The following is a 15000-nucleotide window of genomic DNA, read 5'->3' as shown; positions in this document are numbered from 1 at the left end:
CACTCCACTCCTCCACTCCCCTCCTCCACTCCTCCACCCACTCCACCCTCCACTCCTCCACTCCACTCCCACTCCACTCCCCTCCACTCCTCCACTCCCCTCCACTCCCTCCTCCTCCTACACTCCCCTCCTCCACTCCTCCACTCCCTCCTCCACTCCCCCACTCCTCCACTCCCCTCCTCCACCTCCTCCACTCCTCCTCCTCCACTCCTCCACTCCCCTCCTCCACTCCTCCACTCCACTCCTCCACTCCCCTCCTCCACTCCTCCACCCCCCCTCCTCCACCCCTCCCCACCTCCTCCACTCCCCTCCTCCACTCCTCCACTCCTCCACTCCTCCACTCCTCCACTCCACTCCTCCACTCCACTCCTCCACTCCACTCCTCCACTCCCTTCTCCATTCCCCTCCACTCCACTCCTCCACTCACCCTCCACCCACTCCTCCACTCCCCTCCTCCACTCCCCTCCTCCACTCCCCTCCTCCACTCCCTCCACCCTCCACTCCCCTCCTCCACCCTCCACTCCTCCACCCACCACTCCACTCCACTCCACTCCCCCTCCACTCCCCTCCACTCCCCTCCTCCACTCCTCCACTCCACTCTCCACTCCACTCCTCCACCCCCTCCTCCACTCCACCTCCTCCACCCTCCACTCCACTCCCACTCCTCCACTCACTCCTCCACTCCTCCACTCCACCTCTCCACTCCTCCACTCCACTCCTCCACCCCTCTCCACCCCTCCTCCACTCCTCCACTCCCCTCCTCCACTCCCCTCCTCCACTCCACTCCTCCACCCACTCCTCCACTCCACTCCTCCACTCCCCTCCTCACTCCACTCCTCCACCTCCACCACCCACTCCTCCACTCCACTCCTCCACTCCACCTCCTCCACCCTCCACTCCACCTCCACCCACTCCTCCACTCCACTCCCACCCACTCCTCCACTCCACTCCTCCACTCCCTCCTCCACTCCCCTCCACTCCCACTCCCACCCTCCACTCCTCCACCCACTCCTCCACTCCCCTCCTCCACTCCCTCCTCCACTCCCCTCCTCCACTCCTCCACTCCACTTCTCCACTCCACTCCTCCACTCCACTCCTCCACTCCACTCCTCCACTCCCCTCCTCCACTCCCCTCCTCCACTCCTCCTCCCACTCCTCCACCTCCTCCACTCCACTCCTCCACTCCTCCTCCTCCTCCACTCCTCCACTCCTCCCTCCACTCCTCCACTCCACTCCTCCACTCCTCCACTCCACTCCTCCACTCCACTCCTCCACTCCTCCACTCCCCTCCACTCCACTCCTCCACTCCTCCACTCCACTCCTCCACTCCACTCCTCCACTCCTCCACCCACTCCTCCACCCCCTCCTCCACCCTCCACCCACTCTCCACTCCACTCCTCCACTCTCCACTTCTCCACTCCACCTCCACTCCACTCCTCCACTCCACCCCTTCCACTCACTCCCACTCCCACTCCTCCACCACTCCACTCCCTCCTCCACTCCCCTCCTCCACTCCTCCACCCACTCCCCCACTCCTCCACCCACTCCCCCCACTCCTCCACTCCCCACCTCCTCCACTCCTCCTCCCCTCCTCCACTCCCCTCCTCCACTCCCCTCCACTCCACCTCCTCCACTCCTCCACCTCCCACTCCACTCCTCCTCCTCCACTCCACTCCTCCACTCCCCTCCTCCACTCCTCCACTCCTCTTCTCCTCCACTCCTCTTCTCCTCTTCTCCTCCTCTCCTCCACTCCTCCTCTCCTCCACTCCTCTCCTCCACTCCCCTCCTCCACTCTTCTCCCCTCCTCCACTCCCCTCCTCCACTCCTCTCCTCCACTCCTCTCCTCCACTCCACTCCTCCACTCCACTCCTCCACTCCTCTCCTCCACTCCTCCACTCCTCTCCTCCACTCCTCTCCTCTTCTCCTCCACTCCTCTTCTCCTCTTCCACTCCTCTCCTCCACCACTCCTCTCCTCCACTCCTCTTCTCAACTCCACTCCACTCCCCCATCCTGTCTCAAGGGTTGCACAATTGTTGGGACTTTGAGAAAGTTCCTATGTTTCCAGAATCCTGGTTTTCCAGATTGCCAGATGGAAGATCCCTCCTGGTTTATTTCTTCCCGATTACAGGAATTGCCTTTTACCCTGATTTTCTGAAAAACTCTCCTCTTCCAATCCTCATCCACTTGTCTTCCAATCCTCCAATCCTCCACTTCTCTTCCAATTCTCCACTCCCCCACTCCTCTTTCAATATTTTACTCCTCCTCTCCTCTTCCATTCCTCCTCTTCCATTCCTCCACTCTCCCTCTCTCACCCCCATGACTCAATGAGCCAAAGGCCAAGCCTGAGCCTTCACTCCATTCAACTTCCTGGTGGATAACATGTCCTTCAGCCCTCTCAAAGACCTGTTAGTAAACAATGTAACTTAGGAGTGTGTAATTATCCCCCAGGCATATAATTAGTGCTCACAACATTGACCTCGTTGCAGAGTTAATCACATCTCCATTGCCATCTGGAAGGGCAGCTTCTGTAGCAAAACACCTGACTGACTTCACCTCCTCTCTCTCTCTGTCTCTCTCTGTCTCTCTCTGTCTCTCTCTCTCTCTCTATATATATATATATATCTCCTCTCTCTCTCTCTCCTCTCTCCTCCATATATCTCTCTCCTCTATCCCTCTCTCCTCTATCCCTCTCTCCTCTATCCCTCTCTCCTCTATCCCTCTCTGTCTCTCTGTCTCTCTGTCTCTGTCTCTCTCTCTGTCTCTCTGTCTCTCTCTCTCTCTGTCTCTCTGTCTCTCTGTCTCTCTCTCTCTCTCTGTCTCTCTCTCTCTCTCTCTCTCTCTCTCTCTCTCTCTCTCTCTCTCTCTCTCTCACACTCAACACCAGACCGCTAGTTGTGGAAAACATCAGAGAAGTGGACTGACTCACTCCAGGAGATATTAGGGGAAACCCTGTTTTAGGGAAAATAATCTATCGTATAAATGTACAGGTAACTGCCAGAATAAAGGAAACACCAACATAAAGAGTCTTAATAGGGTCGTTGGGTCACCACCAGCCAGAACAGCTTCGACTGCTCCTTGTAAAGGTAACTTACAGCATTAGTCCTGACTGACTGACTGCTCCTTGTAAAGGTAACTTACAGTATTAGTCCTGACTGACTGACTGCTCTTTGTAAAGGTAACGTACAGCATTAGTCCTGACTGACTGACTGCTCCTTGTAAAGGTAACTTACAGTATTAGTCCTGACTGACTGACTGACTGCTCCTTGTAAAGGTAACTTACAGTATTAGTCCTGACTGACTGACTGCTCCTTGTAAAGGTAACGTACAGTATTAGTCCTGACTGACTGCTCTTTGTAAAGGTAACGTACAGCATTAGTCCTGACTGACTGACTGCTCTTTGTAAAGGTAACGTACAGCATTAGTCCTGACTGACTGACTGCTCTTTGTAAAGGTAACTTACAGTATTAGTCCTGACTGACTGACTGCTCTTTGTAAAGGTAACGTACAGTATTAGTCCTGACTGACTGACTGCTCCTTGTAAAGGTAACTTACAGTATTAGTCCTGACTGACTGACTGCTCCTTGTAAAGGTAACTTACAGCATTAGTCCTGACTGACTGCTCTTTGTAAAGGTAACTTACAGTATTAGTCCTGACTGACTGACTGCTCTTTGTAAAGGTAACTTACAGTATTAGTCCTGACTGACTGACTGCTCTTTGTAAAGGTAACGTACAGCATTAGTCCTGACTGCTCCTTGTAAAGGTAACGTACAGTATTAGTCCTGACTGACTGACTGCTCTTTGTAAAGGTAACTTACAGTATTAGTCCTGACTGACTGACTGCTCTTTGTAAAGGAAACGTACAGCATTAGTCCTGACTGACTGACTGCTCTTTGTAAAGGTAACGTACAGCATTAGTCCTGACTGCTCTTTGTAAAGGTAACGTACAGCATTAGTCCTGACTGCTCTTTGTAAAGGTAACTTACAGTATTAGTCCTGACTGACTGCTCTTTGTAAAGGTAACGTACAGCATTAGTCCTGACTGCTCCTTGTAAAGGTAACTTACAGTATTAGTCCTGACTGACTGCTCCTTGTAAAGGTAACTTATAGTATTAGTCCTGACTGACTGCTCTTTGTAAAGGTAACGTACAGCATTAGTCCTGACTGCTCTTTGTAAAGGTAACTTACAGTATTAGTCCTGACTGACTGACTGCTCTTTGTAAAGGAAACGTACAGCATTAGTCCTGACTGACTGACTGCTCTTTGTAAAGGTAACTTACAGTATTAGTCCTGACTGACTGACTGCTCCTTGTAAAGGTAACATACAGCATTAGTCCTGACTGACTGACTGCTCTTTGTAAAGGTAACTTACAGTATTAGTCCTGACTGACTGACTGCTCCTTGTAAAGGTAACTTACAGTATTAGTCCTGACTGACTGACTGCTCTTTGTAAAGGTAACTTACAGTATTAGTCCTGACTGACTGACTGCTCCCTGTAAAGGTAACTTACAGTATTAGTCCTGACTGACTGACTGCTCCCTGTAAAGGTAACTTACAGTATTAGTCCTGACTGACTGACTGACTGACTGACTGACTGACTTGTAAAGGTAACTTACAGTATTAGTCCTGACTGACTGACTGACTGACTGACTGCTCCTTGTAAAGGTAACGTACAGTATTAGTCCTGACTGACTGCTCCTTGTAAAGGTAACTTACAGTATTAGTCCTGACTGACTGACTGCTCCTTGTAAAGGTAACTTACAGTATTAGTCCTGACTGACTGCTCCCTGTAAAGGTAACTTACAGTATTAGTCCTGACTGACTGCTCCCTGTAAAGGTAACACCAATATAAAGAGTCTTAATAGGGTCGTTGGGTCACCACCAGCCAGAACAGCTTCAGTGCACCTCAGCATAGATTCTAGAAGTGTCTGGAACTCTATTGGAGGGATGAAACAACGTTCTTCCAGGAGAAATGACATCATTTGGTGTTTTGTTGATGGTGGTGGAAAACACTGTCTCAGGCACCACTCTGGAATCTCCCACAAGAGTTCAGTTGGGTTGAGATCTGGTGACTGAGATGGCCATGGTATTGGGTGTACATAGCCCATCTGTAAATAGCCCATCCAACTACCTCATCCCCATACTGTTATTTAAATTTATTTTGCTCCTTTGCACCCCAGTATCTCTACCTGCACATTCATCTTCTGCACATCTACCATTCCAGTGTTTAATTGCCAAATTGTAATTACTTCACCATTATGGCCTATTTACCTCCCTTATCTTACCTCATTTGCTCATATTGTATATAGACTTATTTTTCTACTGTATTATTGACTGTATGTTTGTTTTACTCCATGTGTAACTCTGTGTCGTTGTTTGTGTCACACTGCTTTGCTTTGTCTTGGCAAAGGTCACAGTTGTAAATGAGAATCTATCCCCCATAGGATGACAATGCCCCCCATCTACAGGGCACGAGTGGTCACTGAATGGTTTGATGAGAAGGAAAATATGGTTTTGTTTTATTTTTTATTTAACCAGATAGGCCAGTTGAGAACAAGTTCTCATTTACAACTGTGACCTGTAGTAGTAGTATACATGTTACTGTAGTAGTAGTATACATGTTACTGTAGTAGTATACATGTTACTGTAGTAGTAGTATACATGTTACTGTAGTAGTAGTATACATGTTACTGTAGTAGTAGTATACATGTTACTGTAGTAGTAGTATACATGTTACTGTAGTAGTAGTATACATGTTACTGTAGTAGTATACATGTTACTGTAGTAGTAGTATACATGTTACTGTAGTAGTAGTATACATGTTACTGTAGTAGTAGTATACATGTTACTGTAGTAGTAGTATACATGTTACTGTAGTAGTAGTATACATGTTACTGTAGTAGTAGTATACATGTTACTGTAGTAGTAGTATACATGTTACTGTAGTAGTAGTATACATGTTACTGTAGTAGTAGTATACATGTTACTGTAGTAGTAGTATACATGTTACTGTAGTAGTAGTATACATGTTACTGTAGTAGTATACATGTTACTGTAGTAGTAGTATACATGTTACTGTAGTAGTAGTATACATGTTACTGTAGTAGTATACATGTTACTGTAGTAGTAGTATACATGTTACTGTAGTAGTAGTATACATGTTACTGTAGTAGTAGTATACATGTTACTGTAGTAGTAGTATACATGTTACTGTAGTAGTAGTATACATGTTACTGTAGTAGTAGTATACATGTTACTGTAGTAGTAGTATACATGTTACTGTAGTAGTAGTATACATGTTACTGTAGCTGTAGCATACATGTTACTGTAGTAGTAGTATACATGTTACTGTAGTAGTAGTATACATGTTACTGTAGTAGTAGTATACATGTTACTGTAGTAGTAGTATACATGTTACTGTAGTAGTAGTATACATGTTACTGTAGTAGTATACATGTTACTGTAGTAGTATACATGTTACTGTAGTAGTAGTAGTATACATGTTACTGTAGTAGTAGTAGTATACATGTTACTGTAGTAGTAGTAGTATACATGTTACTGTAGTAGTAGTATACATGTTACTGTAGTAGTATACATGTTACTGTAGTAGTATTATACATGTTACTGTAGTAGTAGTATACATGTTACTGTAGTAGTAGTATACATGTTACTGAACTAGTAGTATACATGTTACTGTAGTAGTAGTATACATGTTACTGTAGTAGTAGTATACATGTTACTGTAGTAGTAGTATACATGTTACTGTAGTAGTAGTATACATGTTACTGTAGTAGTAGTATACATGTTACTGTAGTAGTAGTATACATGTTACTGTAGTAGTAGTATACATGTTACTGTAGTAGTAGTATACATGTTACTGTAGTAGTAGTATACATGTTACTGTAGTAGTAGTATACATGTTACTGTAGTAGTAGTATACATGTTACTGTAGTAGTAGTATACATGTTACTGTAGTAGTAGTATACATGTTACTGTAGTAGTAGTATACATGTTACTGTAGTAGTAGTAGTATACATGTTACTGTAGTAGTAGTATACATGTTACTGTAGTAGTAGTAGTATACATGTTACTGTAGTAGTAGTAGTATACATGTTACTGTAGTAGTAGTATACATGTTACTGTAGTAGTAGTATACATGTTACTGTAGTAGTAGTATACATGTTACTGTAGTAGTAGTATACATGTTACTGTAGTAGTATACATGTTACTGTAGTAGTATTATACATGTTACTGTAGTAGTAGTATACATGTTACTGTAGTAGTAGTAGTATACATGTTACTGTAGTAGTAGTATACATGTTACTGTAGTAGTAGTATACATGTTACTGTAGTAGTAGTATACATGTTACTGAACTAGTAGTATACATGTTACTGTAGTAGTAGTATACATGTTACTGTAGTAGTAGTATACATGTTACTGTAGTAGTAGTATACATGTTACTGTAGTAGTAGTATACATGTTACTGTAGTAGTAGTATACACGTTACTGTAGTAGTAGTATACACGTTACTGTAGTAGTAGTATACACGTTACTGTAGTAGTAGTATACACGTTACTGTAGTAGTAGTATACATGTTACTGTAGTAGTAGTATACATGTTACTGTAGTAGTAGTATACATGTTACTGTAGCTGTAGTTTAGACTGTTCTCCATGCTGCAAGCCTGACATCTAGTGGTCAACTATTGTTATAACACTAGAGGTTATTTTATTTGATTTCTTCTTCTCTTCTTTCTTCTTTCTTCTTCTCTCACTCTGCTTGTGTTCCCGGTCCCTTTGCTTCTGTCTCAACATCGGTTTGTCTCTGTCTCTCTACTCATGTTACCATGCCCTGTCTCTGTCTCTCTCTACTCATGTTACCATGCCCTGTCTCTGTCTCTCTCTACTCATGTTACCATGCCCTGTCTCTGTCTCTCTCTACTCATGTTACCATGCCCTGTCTCTGTCTCTCTCTCATGTTACCATGCCCTGTCTCTCTCTATGTTACCATGCCCTGTCTCTGTTACTCTCTCTCTCTTACTCATGTTACCATGCCCTGTCTCTCTACTCATGTTACCATGCCCTGTCTCTGTCTCTCTCTACTCATGTTACCATGCCCTGTCTCTGTCTCTCTCTACTCATGTTACCATGCCCTGTCTCTCTCTACTCATGTTACCATGCCCTGTCTCTGTCTCTCTCTACTCATGTTACCATGCCCTGTCTCTGTCTCTCTCTACTCATGTTACCATGCCCTGTCTCTGTCTCTCTCTACTCATGTTACCATGCCCTGTCTCTGTCTCTCTCTACTCATGTTACCATGCCCTGTCTCTCTACTGTTACCATGCCCTGTCTCTGTCTCTCTCTACTCATGTTACCATGCCCTGTCTCTGTCTCTCTCTACTCATGTTACCATGCCCTGTCTCTCTCTCTACTCATGTTACCATGCCCTGTCTCTGTCTCTCTCTACTCATGTTACCATGCCCTGTCTCTGTCTCTCTCTACTCATGTTACCATGCCCTGTCTCTCTCTCTACTCATGTTACCATGCCCTGTCTCTCTCTCTAATCATGTTACCATGCCCTGTCTCTCTCTCTACTCATGTTACCATGCCCTGTCTCTCTCTCTACTCATGTTACCATGCCCTGTCTCTCTCTCTACTCATGTTACCATGCCCTGTCTCTCTCTCTACTCATGTTACCATGCCCTGTCTCTCTCTACTCATGTTACCATGCCCTGTCTCTCTCTCTACTCATGTTACCATGCCCTGTCTCTGTCTCTCTACTCATGTTACCATGCCCTGTCTCTGTCTCTCTACTCATGTTACCATGCCCTGTCTCTCTCTCTACTCATGTTACCATGCCCTGTCTCTCTCTCTACTCATGTTACCATGCCCTGTCTCTCTCTCTACTCATGTTACCATGCCCTGTCTCTGTCTCTCTCTACTCATGTTACCATGCCCTGTCTCTGTCTCTCTCTACTCATGTTACCATGCCCTGTCTCTGTCTCTCTACTCATGTTACCATGCCCTGTCTCTGTCTCTCTACTCATGTTACCATGCCCTGTCTCTGTCTCTCTACTCATGTTACCATGCCCTGTCTCTCTCTACTCATGTTACCATGCCCTGTCTCTGTCTCTCTCTACTCATGTTACCATGCCCTGTCTCTCTACTCATGTTACCATGCCCTGTCTCTGTCTCTCTTTACTCATGTTACCATGCCCTGTCTCTGTCTCTCTCTACTCATGTTACCATGCCCTGTCTCTGTCTCTCTCTACTCATGTTACCATGCCCTGTCTCTGTCTCTCTCTACTCATGTTACCATGCCCTGTCTCTGTCTCTCTCTACTCATGTTACCATGCCCTGTCTCTCTACTCATGTTACCATGCCCTGTCTCTGTCTCTCTCTACTCATGTTACCATGCCCTGTCTCTGTCTCTCTCTACTCATGTTACCATGCCCTGTCTCTGTCTCTCTCTACTCATGTTACCATGCCCTGTCTCTGTCTCTCTCTACTCATGTTACCATGCCCTGTCTCTGTCTCTCTCTACTCATGTTACCATGCCCTGTCTCTGTCTCTCTCTACTCATGTTACCATGCCCTGTCTCTCTACTCATGTTACCATGCCCTGTCTCTGTCTCTCTTTACTCATGTTACCATGCCCTGTCTCTGTCTCTCTCTACTCATGTTACCATGCCCTGTCTCTGTCTCTCTCTACTCATGTTACCATGCCCTGTCTCTGTCTCTCTCTACTCATGTTACCATGCCCTGTCTCTGTCTCTCTCTACTCATGTTACCATGCCCTGTCTCTCTCTACTCATGTTACCATGCCCTGTCTCTCTCTACTCATGTTACCATGCCCTGTCTCTGTCTCTCTCTACTCATGTTACCATGCCCTGTCTCTGTCTCTCTCTAATCATGTTACCATGCCCTGTCTCTGTCTCTCTCTAATCATGTTACCATGCCCTGTCTCTGTCTCTCTCTACTAATGTTACCATGCCCTGTCTCTGTCTCTACTCATGTTACCATGCCCTGTCTCTGTCTCTACTCATGTTACCATGCCCTGTCTCTCTCTACTCATGTTACCATGCCCTGTCTCTCTCTACTCATGTTACCATGCCCTGTCTCTCTCTCTACTCATGTTACCATGCCCTGTCTCTGTCTCTACTCATGTTACCATGCCCTGTCTCTGTCTCTCTCTACTCATGTTACCATGCCCTGTCTCTGTCTCTCTCTACTCATGTTACCATGCCCTGTCTCTGTCTCTCTCTACTCATGTTACCATGCCCTGTCTCTGTCTCTCTCTACTCATGTTACCATGCCCTGTCTCTCTCTAATCATGTTACCATGCCCTGTCTCTCTCTAATCATGTTACCATGCCCTGTCTCTCTCTCTAATCATGTTACCATGCCCTGTCTCTCTCTCTAATCATGTTACCATGCCCTGTCTCTGTCTCTCTCTACTCATGTTACCATGCCCTGTCTCTCTCTCTAATCATGTTACCATGCCCTGTCTCTCTCTCTAATCATGTTACCATGCCCTGTCTCTCTCTCTAATCATGTTACCATGCCCTGTCTCTCTCTCTAATCATGTTACCATGCCCTGTCTCTCTCTCTACTCATGTTACCATGCCCTGTCTCTCTCTCTACTCATGTTACCATGCCCTGTCTCTGTCTCTCTCTACTCATGTTACCATGCCCTGTCTCTCTCTCTACTCATGTTACCATGCCCTGTCTCTCTCTCTAATCATGTTACCATGCCCTGTCTCTCTCTCTACTCATGTTACCATGCCCTGTCTCTCTCTCTAATCATGTTACCATGCCCTGTCTCTCTCTCTAATCATGTTACCATGCCCTGTCTCTCTCTCTAATCATGTTACCATGCCCTGTCTCTGTCTCTCTCTACTCATGTTACCATGCCCTGTCTCTCTCTCTCTAATCATGTTACCATGCCCTGTCTCTCTCTCTAATCATGTTACCATGCCCTGTCTCTCTCTCTAATCATGTTACCATGCCCTGTCTTTCTCTCAGAGATGATGAAGACGATGACATCGCCCATCAGTTCTGTTGCCCCGCCTCCGAGTGCAGTAGCCCGTCCTCTAGGTAACCAGCAGATCACCCCCCCCCCTATTGTTAACCCTTGACCTCCAAATAACCTCACAGAGAAGAGGAAGATTCTGAAGGAAACAACTGAACACAACTCGTTCGTTTGGGGTTTAAAAAATAAATCATCTCTTTCAACGCTGAAAGACTTGGGGCCTGGACCACATCCCTACCTATCTGACTGTCCTACCAACCCTGTCCTTTGCACTAACTAGCATGTCCCCCTTGCCTCTCCCTGCTCTTTGACCTGAATTGACAAAAGGCTGTCCTGATGGATTGATTGGAATTCTCAGACTCTTGACCTTTGAACTTTAGCCTGGACAGTATGCGAAGAGGATTCACGTACAGCCACCAGCCAGGTCAACTAATGATGAAGAGATGATGAAGGAAAAGAAGAAAAAAGAATTAAAAATTACCTTTCAGATTTTTTTTTCTCTCACACACATATATAACTATATATATATCGATGTATCTATGTTCTTTATACTGTCCTCTAGTGTCTGTATCAGGTTTCTCTTTTCTCCTTTAAATCTCCTTCTTGTCTTTTATCTGCTTGTGAATCTTCCTCTGTCCTTCTCTTGTTCAGTGAGAGAGGTCATGGTGCTCGCCCCATGACCTTTTACAACTCTTATCTTAACCATACCAAGGAGAAGAGAGGACTACCACAAATCTTCCTAATTAGAAAAACTCTTAGTTTCCAATTCCTCAAACATTTAAATATTCAAATGTTTTGGGAACAGAAGAGTTCTGCTTTATGAGTAAAATATTTGAAAACTTAAAAAAAAGTTAAGTTAAAACATATTTTAGTTTGAGTTCCCTTTTCAACAACAATAATAATAAGGAAATGGAATAGTCTTCTACTAGTTTGCAGAATAAAATATTATGTTATAGTTATATATTAGGTCTGCCTCAAACCCAGTTATATATTAGGTCTGCCCCAATCCCAGTTATATATTAGGTCTGCCTCAAACCCAGTTATATATTAGGTCTGCCTCAAACCCAGTTATATATTAGGTCTGCCTCAAACCCAGTTATATATTAGGTCTGCCTCAAACCCAGTTATATATTAGGTCTGCCTCAAACCCAGTTATATATTAGGTCTGCCCCAAACCCAGTAAAAACCTTTTCTCACCAACTGTGTTGCAATCTTTTTGTCCGAATTCTGAAAAAATACAGATTCCTTTTTTTCACGCAGTAAATAACCATTCACCTCAAAACTCATGTGTTTTTCCCCTCTACTTTTCTGCAAAATTCACATAACGTCACCCACACTGCTACAGTCATTCTCAATTGCGATAAGTTGTTCAAAGTGGCTGGAGAGGACGAATTAATGAGAGAGAAATCATATAGCACTGTCAAAAAGAATATGCTACTGAAAACATGAGGATGGGCTTTTCATCCTATAGTATCAATCACGAAAGGAGCTCGGTTACGCTTCATTTCGGTTTGCATACCATTTAACGAGAGGAAACGCAGAACTGACACCGGTAGTGATTCCTACTAGCACATGTGCGGACCCTTTATTTCCTGCCTACCGTTTTCTCTATATCTGATTACAGAGATGAAGTCCAGATGTAACGGATGTGAAACGGATAGTTTAGTTAGCGGTGGTGCGGCGCTAAATAGCGTTTCAATCGGTGACGTCACTTTGCTCTGAGACCTCGAAGTGGGTGACTGTTGTTTTATGTGTGCAGAGGGTCCCTGGTTCGCGCCCGGGTATGGGTCTAAAGTTCTACTGTTACACAGACACTAAATTTCTGAATGAACATGGTTAACCAGCACACCCACCCATCTAATAGGACCCATCTTATCCCACTCAGGACACATAAGCAAATCACATTTCTCCTATCTCAACAAACACAAAAACACTATTAAAAAACTGTCTTTAGCTTCAAATCCTTTCTGTGAGAAATCAAAAGAACTGGGTCTATGTTATAAGATAATGCTAAATGTCATGTAAATTGATGAGGAAAGTTTTAATGGGGAGATTTTAGACAGCTGTGATATCTATAGGCTATATGAAGATGACATTGACAACTGTTAGAAAATAGATCACACACACACACACACACACACACACACACACACACACACACACACACACACACACACACACACACACACACACACACACACACACACATCAGATCATGGAGATCATGGAACGGGCAGTCCTTCCCCGGGAGGAAGAGCAGCTCCGTCTTGCCGAGGTTCAGCTTGAGGTGGTGTTCCGTCATCCACACTGATATGTCTGCCAGACATGCAGAGATGCGATTCGCCACCTGGTCATCAGAAGGGGGAAAGGAGAAGATTAATTGTGTGTCGTCTGCATAGCAATGATAGGAGAGACCATGTGAGGTTATGACAGAGCCAAGTGACTTGGTGTATAGCGAGAATAGGAGAGGGCCTAGAACAGAGCCCTGGGGGACACCAGTGGTGAGAGCGCGTGGTGAGGAGACAGATTCTCGCCACGCCACCTGGTAGGTGCGACCTGTCAGGTAGGATGCAATCCAAGCGTGAGCCGCGCCGGAGATGCCCAACTCGGAGAGGGTGGAGAGGAGGATCTGATGGTTCACAGTATCGAAGGCAGCCGATAGGTTGGTCTGTAGTTGTTGGTCTCACACTGATCCATGGTCTCACACTGATCCTCACCTAGCCTAGAAGGCTAACCATGGTCTCACACTGATCCTAACCATGGTCTCACACTGATCCTCACCATGGTCTCACACTGATCCTCACCATGGTCTCACACTGATCCTCACCATGGTCTCACACTGATCCTCACCATGGTCTCACACTGATCCTCACCATGGTCTCACACTGATCCTAACCATGGTCTCACACTGATCCTAACCATGGTCTCACACTGATCCATGGTCTCACACTGATCCTAACCATGATCTCACACTGATCCTAACCATGGTCTCACACTGATCCATGGTCTCACACTGATCCTAACCATGGTCTCACACTGATCCTAACCATGGTCTCACACTGATCCTAACCATGGTCTCACACTGATCCATGGTCTCACATTGATCCTCACCATGGTCTCACACTGATCCTCACCCAGCCATACATGAATCTGTAAAAATGAACAACCAGCATTCCAGTTCGCTGGGCATTACCTCACGAGCATAGAGGTGGTTAGATACAGGACACTAGCATAGAGGTGGTTAGATACAGGACAATAGCATAGAGGTGGTTAGATACAGGACACTAGCATAGAGGTGGTTAGATACAGGACAATAGCATAGAGGTGGTTAGATACAGGACACTAGCATAGAGGTGGTTAGATACAGGACAATAGCATAGAGGTGGTTAGATACAGGACACTAGCATAGAGGTGGTTAGATAAGGACACTAGCATAGAGGTGGTTAGATAAGGACACTACCATAGAGGTGGTTAGATACAGGACACTAGCATAGAGGTGGTTAGATAAGGACACTAGCATAGAGGTGGTTAGATACAGGACACTAGCATAGAGGTGGTTAGATACAGGACACTAGCATAGAGGTGGTTAGATAAGGACACTAGCATAGAGGTGGATAGATAAGGACACTAGCATAGAGGTAGTTAGATACAGGACACTAGCATAGAGATGGTTAGATAAGGACACTAGCATAGAGGTGGATAGATACAGGACACTAGCATAGAGGTAGTTAGATACAGGACACTAGCATAGAGGTGGTTAGATACAGGACAATACCATAGAGGTGGTTAGATACAGGACACTAGCATAGAGGTGGTTAGATACAGGACACTAGCATAGAGGTGGTTAGATACAGGACACTAGCATAGAGGTGGTTAGATAAGGACACTAGCATAGAGGTGGTTAGATACAGGACACTACCATAGAGGTGGTTAGATAAGGACACTATCATAGAGGTGGTTAGATACAGGACACT

The 15000-nt window shown here is 45.3% G+C and overlaps 1 protein-coding gene across 1 annotated transcript in view; it reads left to right on the top strand.

Annotated features, from left to right (window-relative positions):
- LOC124045390 overlaps positions 1–15000 on the top strand; it is a 103325-nt gene that overhangs the window by 80363 nt on the left and 7962 nt on the right. Inside the window, exon 4 of the mRNA XM_046364686.1 lies at positions 11020–11091. Within this exon, the coding sequence (XP_046220642.1) occupies positions 11020–11091 (72 nt within the window). The remainder of the gene's footprint in view (positions 1–11019; positions 11092–15000) is intronic.

This window comes from Oncorhynchus gorbuscha, linkage group LG10 (assembly GCF_021184085.1).
Source record: "Oncorhynchus gorbuscha isolate QuinsamMale2020 ecotype Even-year linkage group LG10, OgorEven_v1.0, whole genome shotgun sequence".
NCBI classification, from domain to species: Eukaryota; Metazoa; Chordata; class Actinopteri; order Salmoniformes; family Salmonidae; genus Oncorhynchus; species Oncorhynchus gorbuscha.
Note: the sequence above shows the minus strand (reverse complement) of the source record. Positions and strands in the feature narration are given on the sequence as shown.